Genomic DNA, 9,136 nt, shown 5'->3' on the forward strand with positions numbered 1-9,136 from the left:
GAGATCACGTGTGGAGACGGGAGAAACTTGCAGAAGGACGACCATCATTGCAACACTTCAATGATCTGGGCTTTATGGCAGAGTGGCCAGACGGAAGCCTCTCCTCAGTTTAAGACACAAAAACAGCATCTGAAGACTCAAGTTTCTCTGGGCTGATGAAATTAAGATTGAACTGTTTGGCCTCATTTCTAAGGGTCATGTCTGGAGGAAACCAGGCACCCCTCATTACCCCTGTAATCGCTGCCAAAGGTGCTTCAACTATGTACTGAGGTAAGGGTCTGAATACTTATTCCAATGTGATATTTCAGTTTTTTGTTTTTAATACATTAGCCAAGTTATCCAAACTCAGTCATTATGAGGTATGGAGTGTAGATTGATGTGAAAAAAATAAATAAATATTTAAAGCATTTTAATTTAAAATCATATATTTTCAAGAAGTTAATGATGTATATTTCAATAGGATAAATAGAGCAAGTCTTTGTTTAGGACTCAATGTTTCTAAGCAGTTTCAGTCATGCATGACACTGGCTTTCATTGACACACCTGCGTTTCCATGTAACCACAGTTGTAAATGTGTTATAAAAATAAGTTTCCATGAATCTGTTACTAAGTTACCTCACTGGTAGAGATGTCTTGATTCTGTCAATCATGCCCATGGACGGATCTATCCTGGCATACATGGTGCTCATTATCGCGATAACTACGATTAACCAACTGGAGGGGCTGGCGGGGTATACGCCTGTGAGGACACTGTTCTACTCAAGACAAAACCAAATACAATCATGAGTAAACTACAGTTCACTACACCAAACACCATGTTATTATCTTAGTGTCAGACAGACACGTAGATAGATAGACACAGACAGACAGACAGATAGACACAGACAGACAGATAGATAGACAGACACTGTAAACAGACAGACAGACAGATAGACAGACACTGTAGATAGATAGATAGATAGACACACACACAGACAGACAGAAAGACAGATAGACAGATAGATAGATAGACAGACAGACAGAGAGATAGATAGAAAGACAGACAGATAGATAGAAAGATAGACACACAGACAGAAAGACAGACAGATAGATAGATAGACACAGACAGACAGACACTGTAAACAGACAGACAGACAGACAGACAGATAGATAGACAGACACTGTAAACAGACAGACAGATAGACAGACACAGACAGACAGATATATAGATAGATAGCCACAGACAGACACTGTAGACAGACAGGCAGACAGACAGACAGATAGATAGACACAGACAGACAGACACTGTAGATAGATAGATAGTCACAGACAGACAGAGTAGATAGATGGACACAGACAGACAGATAGTTAGATAGACAGACACTGTAGTTAGATAGACAGACAGACAAACAGACACTAGACAGATAGATAGATAGACAGACAGACAGACACTCTAGATAGATAGATAGACACAGACAGACAAACAGACACTGTAGACAGATAGATCGATCGACAGACAGACAGACACTGTAGACAGAGAGACAGACAGACAGACACTGTAGACAGAGAGACAGACAGACAGATAGATAGATAGACAGACAGACACTGTAGACAGATAGATTGATCGACAGACAGACAGACACTGTAGACAGAGAGACAGACAGACAGACAGACAGATAGACAGACACAGACAGATATATAGATAGATAGCCACAGACAGACACTGTAGACAGACAGGCAGACAGACAGACAGACAGATAGATAGACACAGACAGACAGACACTGTAGATAGATAGATAGTCACAGACAGACAGAGTAGATAGATGGACACAGACAGACAGATAGTTAGATAGACAGACACTGTAGATAGATAGACAGACAGACAGACAAACAGACACTAGACAGATAGATAGATAGACAGACAGACAGACAGACAGACAGACACTGTAGATAGATAGATAGACACAGACAGACAAACAGACACTTTAGACAGATAGATCGATCGACAGACAGACAGACAGACACTGTAGACAGAGAGACAGACAGACAGATAGATCGATCGACAGACAGACAGACACTGTAGACAGAGAGAGACAGACAGACAGATAGATAGATAGACAGACAGACACTGTAGACAGATAGATTGATCGACAGACAGACAGACACTGTAGACAGAGAGACAGACAGACAGACAGACAGACAGACACTGTAGACAGAGAGACAGACAGACAGACAGACAGACACTGTAGACAGAGAGACAGACAAACAGACAGACAGATAGACAGACACAGACAGATATATAGATAGATAGCCACAGACAGACACTGTAGACAGACAGGCAGACAGACAGACAGACAGACAGATAGATAGACACAGACAGACAGACACTGTAGATAGATAGATAGTCACAGACAGACAGAGTAGATAGATGGACACAGACAGTTAGATAGACAGACACTGTAGATAGATAGACAGACAGACAAACAGACACTAGACAGATAGATAGATAGACAGACAGACAGACAGACAGACACTGTAGATAGATAGATAGACACATAAACAGACACTGTAGACAGATAGATCGATCGACAGACAGACAGACACTGTAGACAGAGAGACAGACAGACAGATAGATAGATAGACAGACAGACACTGTAGACAGATAGATTGATCGACAGACAGACAGACAGACAGACAGACAGACAGACAGACAGACAGACAGATAGATAGATAGATAGATAGATAGATAGATAGACACAGACTGACAGACATTCTGGACAGACAGACAGACAGACAGACAGACAGATAGACAGACAGACACTGTAGATAGATAGGTAGACACAGACAGACAGACAGACAGACCGACCGACCGACAGACAGACAGATAGATAGACAGATAGATTAAATAAATTAATAGCTATGATTTATAAACTCACCTTGAAGCGTATGGCGCGTTTCTTCCATGATGTCACTCCAGACAGGTAGATGTGTTTGAGCACCTCACGGCTCAGCTGCAGGTCGATGCCATCAGGTGTGACAGTGAACTGGAAGCCCACTGCCTGATGAGCCTCCGCCATTATACAGGCCTCAAGCACGTCCTGATTGAAGGAGACTTATCATGTTAAAGAGCTCAAATTTTCCTTGATATTTTGACATATAAGTGGTCTTTCTACTATAAAAACATACTGTAAGTTTCAGAACTCAAAAATAACTCATTTATACTCATATAATAGCATTTATTGAAACCAAGATGCAAAAACGCCTCATTCTGTACATCCGCGATTACCTTACGTCACTAGGTATGTACATTAATTTATGACCGCCTTTAGAGCAAAAAACATAATTGAAGGATGGAGCAGTTAAAAACACTTGGACCTGATGCAAAACAGTAATTAAACCATTTCATTCATGAATATTTCAAATGCCATGACTGTTTGATAACAGTCGTGCTTGAGATGAAAGGTTTAATATATTCAGATGCATTGTGTTGGATGTGTTTTATGTGTAACCCCTGAAATTTAGTTTTATGTTGTGGAGCTTGTTCATTCTCTTCAGATTGAGATTCAAATATGGCTGATTTCAAGAGCCATATGCCGGTCTGGCTCGGCGGCCATTAGATGCATTGTGCGGGAGGGCTGGTCCGGTTCGGCTTTAGGTCTGCAACCAGTAGATGGTTACGCAGGAAGGCTGGTCTCACTTGGCGGCCAGTAGATGCATTGTGCTGGAGGGCTGGTCCGGTTCGGCTTTAGGTCTGCAACCAGTAGATGGTTACGCAGGAAGGCTGGTCTCACTTGGCGGCCAGTAGATGCATTGTGCGGGAGGGCTGGTCCGGTTCGGCTTTAGGTCTGCAGCCAGTAGATGGTTGCGCCGGAGGGCCGGTCTTGCTTGGCGGCCAGTAGATGCATTGTGCGGGAGGGCTGGTCCGGTTCGGCTTTAGGTCTGCAGCAAGTAGATGGTTACGCAGGAGGGCTGGCCATGCTGCGGGCTGGTGCGTTGGCTGAGCCAGTAGATGGTCATGGTCTGCGGCCAGTAGATGCATTGTGCGGGAGGGCTGGTCCGGTTTGGGTTTTGGTCTGCGGCCATTAGATGCGTTGCGCAGGAGGGCTGGTCTCGTTCGGCGGCCAGTAGATGCATTGTGCGGGAGGGCTGGTCCGGTTCGGCTTTTGGTCTGCATCCAGTAGATGCATTGTGCGGGAGGGCTGGTCCGGTTCGGCTTTTGGTCTGCATCCAGTAGATGCATGTGCGGGAGGGCTGGTCCGGTTATTGGTCTGTGGCCAGTAGATGCGTTGGCTGGGGGGCCGGTCCCGCTTTGCTCTCGCGCTGTGCGGTTTAATCAGGTAGCGGTGTTTCGTCATACTTTTGTAGTATTTGTTTTTTCCATGCACACCAGTAAATGGCAGTGCCAAATAAATAAGAGTGGGGCGATTGACCAGACCAATAATCGAACGGTCCACTGTGAAAAGTCCCGGTGCTCCAGATGGTCAGTCCATCACTGGTTTAAACCCCACTAGGGGCCCTTGAGCAAAACAACTGGATAATAGTATCGACAAATTGGTAAAAAAACAAAATTTATGATCAAGAATTTAACCAAATGTTCTGTTGGGATTATATACAGTATATTACAGCGTTAATTATGGCATGTTATCAATAGTGGATGTCTTTCATGAGTGGTGTCCTGTTTGGGTCACTTGTAGAAACCTGATTTATGAACTGGAGAACTATTAAAATCCATTCACACTGTGCTGTTTAACCCCATGCTGCTCCCTGTATACGTAAATCGAAGGTTATTATATTATAATGTTCACGTTTAAGTCATGTGAAGTCAGTTTACGCTCGGCTTAAAAACCTCATAGAAACATATTAAGGAACCCATAAAGGAAATGTATCACTGCGTCCCACAAGTTACTGAGTCCATCTATGGCACACTCTCAAGCTTATGTTTCTTTTTCCATGTCGGCAGGCACAAGAACTGGGGCAAAGTTGAACCGTCAGAAATAACATAGTAGCACAGAGTCGCTGTGCTCTTATGTGTCACTGTGACACTGGCCAAAACACACGTGACATTAGACGTATGGCCTCACAAATCTTCTCAAGCATTACAATGCACACCATGATACAAACTAAACATAATTAACTTGATTATGAATCATTATCAAACAGAATGATTGCCGTTAAAAGACCTTAATAAGCTTTATAATGACATTACAATCAGTTGGGATTAACGAAATACATAAATAGAAAATATAAGTAACTGTATTACACTACAGTTACAATTTAAATCATTGGTAATTAGAATACAGTTACATTAAAAAAAAGTCCAAAGTATTAAGAATACGTTACTGATCTTGAGTAATCTAACAGAATACGTTAGAAATGACATTTTACAGCATGTATTCTGTAATCTGTAGTGGAGTACATTTCAAAAGTAACCCTCCCAACCCTGTGCAATACCTTTAATATGCAAGATGTGGGTAAGCTGGTGTAACTCGGTGGCTAAGAAGGTCCAGTTTATTCTCCTTTCTGGAAGTGAACTGTTCTTCTGAAGAACTCTTATGCCCTTCAGTTGACTCCTCAACACTCCTATAGGAAATCTGTCACTCAGTCACTGTTTATGTCCTCTTCTATACACACGTTCTCCTTCTCTCCCTCCCTTTTTTCGCTTGTTGCTTTTTGCTGTAAGCTTTTGCTTTCTTCCCTCATGCTCTAAATTACCTGCCCCAGTCGTATAGTGCACTCAAAACCTCTCTCTCTCTCTGTCTCTCTGTTTCTATGTGTGTGTGTGTGTAACTGGATATGTTCAGGGCACACAGTTAAACTGGTGGCTGTACAGTCGGTATACACTGTATGATCAAACACAGGCCAACATTTTTACAGCTGGAAATATCCCACGGCTGCATGCCAGAACCTTCCGAGGACAGTTGTAAAAGGCTGATAGACTTTATGTACATGTACGGATGTGACTCTGTATAATGTCTTTGAAATGCGACTTGTGTCTTTATGTAAAAGATCTCAGTCGTGTTGGTGTTGGCAGGTGACAGAAAGTGAGGCAGGCTTATAATACATATCCAGAATATTGTCCAACTCAATGAACAATAGCAGAAAACTAGATTTATGTTTCGTATGGTGTCTGTCCATTTAAAAGTCGCTACCACAACGTAGGGGTGATTTTTAGTGCATTGCTATGTGGTTGCTAGGGGCAGTTCTAGGGTATTGGTAAGTGGTTGCTAAGGTGTTCTGGGTGGTTGCTAAAGTGCTCTGAAGGATTTTTAGTGCATTGGTATGTGGTTGCTAGGGGCAGTTCTAGGGTATTGGTAAGTGGTTGCTAAGGTGTTCTGGGTGGTTGCTAAAGTGCTCTGAAGGATTTTTAGTGCATTGGTATGTGGTTGCTAGGGGCAGTTCTAGGGTATTGGTAAGTGGTTGCTAAGGTGTTCTGGGTGGTTGCTAAAGTGCTCTGAAGGATGTTTAGTGCATTGCTATGTTGTTGCTAGGATGTTGCTAAGGTGCTCTAAAGAATTTGTAGTGTTGCTATGTGGTTGCTAGGGTGTTCTGGGTGGTTTCTAGGGCATTGCTAAGTGGTTGCTAAGGTCTTCTGAGTGGTTACTAAGTGGTTGCTAATGTGTTCTGGGTGGTTGCTATAGTGCTCTGAAGGATTTTTAGTGCATTGCTATGTGGTTGCTAGGGGCAGTTCTAGGGTATTGGTAAGTGGTTGCTAAGGTGTTCTGGGTGGTTGCTAAAATGCTCTGAAGGATTTTTAGTGCATTGCTATGTGGTTGCTAGGGGCAGTTCTAGGGTATTGGTAAGTGGTTGCTAAGGTGTTCTGGGTGGTTGCTAAAGTGCTCTGAAGGATGTTTAGTACATTGCTATGTGGTTGCTAGGATGTTGCTAAGGTGCTCTAAAGAATTTGTAGTGTTGCTATGAGGTTGCTAGGGTGTTCTGGTTGGTTTCTAGGGCATTGCTAAGTGGTTGCTAAGGTCTTCTGGGTGGTTACTAAGTGGTTGTTAATGTGTTCTGAATGATTTTGTGTGTTCCAAAACTGTTCTGGGTGGTTGCTACGGTGTTGCTAAATGTTTGCTAAAGAGTTCAGAAGGATTTTTGGTGAATTGCTATGTGGTTTCTAGGGGGTGGTTGCTAGGATGTTGCTAAGTGGTTGATAAGGTGTTCTGAAGAATTTGTAGTATGTTGCTTTTGATTGCTAAGGTGTTATAGGTGGTTGCTAGGCCATTGGAAAGTTGTCGGTAAGGTGTTCTGGGAGGTTGCTTAATGGTCTGAAAGATTTATAGTGTGTTCCTATGTTGGTCTGGGTGGTTGCTTGGGTGCTGCTATGTGGTTGCTAAGGTGTTCTGAAGGATTTTAAGTGCATTGCTATGTTGTTGCTAGGATGTTGCTTAGTGGTTGCTTAGGTGTTCCAAAGGATTTGTAGTCTGTTGCCATGTGGTTGCTATGGTGTTCTTGGCAGTTGCTAGGGCATTGGAAAGTGGTTGCTAAGGTGTTCTGGTTGGTTGCCAAGTGGTTATTAAAGTGTTCTGAAGGATTTTTTTATTTCCAAATCTGTTATTGATGGTTGCTAACGTGTTGTTAAGTGGTTGCTAAGGTGTTCTCAAGGATTTTTAGTACATTGTTATATGGTTGATAGGATGTTGCTAAATGGTTGCTAAGGTGTTCTGAATCATTTGCTGTCTGTTGCTTTGTGATTGCTAGGGTGTGCTGGGTGTTTGCTTGGCCATTGCAAAGTGGTTGGTTAGCCGATCTGAAGGATTGTTATTGAATTGCAATGTGGTTGCTAGGGGATTCTGGGTGGTTTCTAGGTCATTGGTAAGTGGATTCTAAGGTGTTCTGGGTGTTTGCTAAGTGATAAAGTTTTCTGAAGGATTTTGTGTGTTCCTATGCTATTCTGGGTGGTTGCTAGGGTGTTGCTATGTGGTCACTAAGGTGTTCTGAAGGAGTTTTAGTACATTGCTATGTGCTCTAAAGGATTTGTAGTCTGTTGCTATGATATTGCTAGGGGTAATGGATGGTTGCTAAGCATTGCTATGGGATTTCCTAGGTGTTCTGAGGGATTTTGCTGTTAGTGTGTTGCTATGTGGTTGCTAGGGCATTGGTAAGTGGTTTCTAAACCACTTTTGTGGTTGCAAAAATATTCTGAAAGATTTCTTTGCATTGCTATGTGGTTGCTAGGATTTTGCTAAGTGGTTGCTAAGGTGTTCTAAAGGATTTGTAGTCTGTTGCTATGTGATTGATAGGGGGTTCTGGGTGGTTGTTAGGGCATTGCTATAGGGTTTCTATGGTGTTCTGAGTTATTTTTAATGCGCTGCTAAGTGGTTGCTAAGATGTTCCGGGTGAATGCTAGGGCATTGCTTAGTGGTTGCTAGTGTGTTACGGGTGGATACTAATGTGTTCTGGGTGGTTGTTAAAGTGTTCTGAAGGATTTATGTATGTGTTCCAAATCTGATAAGGTGTTATTAAAGATTTTTTGGGGCGTTGCTATGTGGTGGCTAGGATGTTGCTCAGTGGTTGCTTAGCTGATCTGAATGATATTAGTGGATTGTAAAGTGGTTGCTAGGGCATTGTAAAGTGGTTGCTAAGTGGTTGATAGAGTGTTATTTAGGAATTTTAGGGTTTACAGGTTTTCTGTATGTCATTTAACAAACAAAAAACAAACATTTACAGCACTTTTAAGACAAGTTGTTAAATTTTTGCAGATATTTGAGAAAATATCTATCAAAGTTTTGTATTACTTATGTTTATTTCTATAGGCTGAAGTTAAAAAACTTGGAAGATTCATAAAAGATAAAGGCAACAAGTAGTCAGAAGTTGAGGAGAAAAAGAATCCTACTCTCATTGCAGGTGGACACAGGAAATTAGGGAACAGTAGAGATAGAAAGAAAATGTAGGTTCAGTTTAACAATAGAGTTGTCCATCACTGACATGTAGACTTCATTATGTAGAAGGGTGCCCTGGTTCCAATCATTATATATACTTACGACTCCCGACCTCATACATACAAACTTCGCAGGAGGATTTGAACGCAGAAAGTGGTCACGTTGATTTTTGGAACATGGTAGCTCTAACTAGCTTGACCAGAGCTGCATGTCCCAAAAGCATCGTAAGTGTAAGCAGATTGTAGAAACCATAGAAGCCAATTCTCTCTACCATCAAT

The 9,136-nt window shown here is 42.2% G+C and overlaps 1 protein-coding gene across 1 annotated transcript in view; it reads right to left on the reverse strand.

The window, feature by feature from the left end:
* The window catches only part of LOC127661227 (carnitine O-palmitoyltransferase 1, liver isoform-like), a 22,580-nt gene extending 16,865 nt beyond the window's left edge, over positions 1-5,715 (reverse strand). The window contains exons 1-3 of the mRNA XM_052151843.1: positions 5,431-5,715; positions 2,916-3,077; positions 616-755 (exon numbers count right to left, since the gene is read on the reverse strand). Coding sequence (XP_052007803.1) covers positions 616-755; positions 2,916-3,056 — 281 coding nt within the window. The 5' untranslated portion in view covers positions 3,057-3,077; positions 5,431-5,715. The remainder of the gene's footprint in view (positions 1-615; positions 756-2,915; positions 3,078-5,430) is intronic.
* Positions 5,716-9,136: the final 3,421 nt, after the last annotated feature.

The sequence above is a fragment of the Xyrauchen texanus genome, chromosome 21, assembly GCF_025860055.1.
Source record: "Xyrauchen texanus isolate HMW12.3.18 chromosome 21, RBS_HiC_50CHRs, whole genome shotgun sequence".
NCBI lineage: Eukaryota > Metazoa > Chordata > Actinopteri > Cypriniformes > Catostomidae > Xyrauchen > Xyrauchen texanus.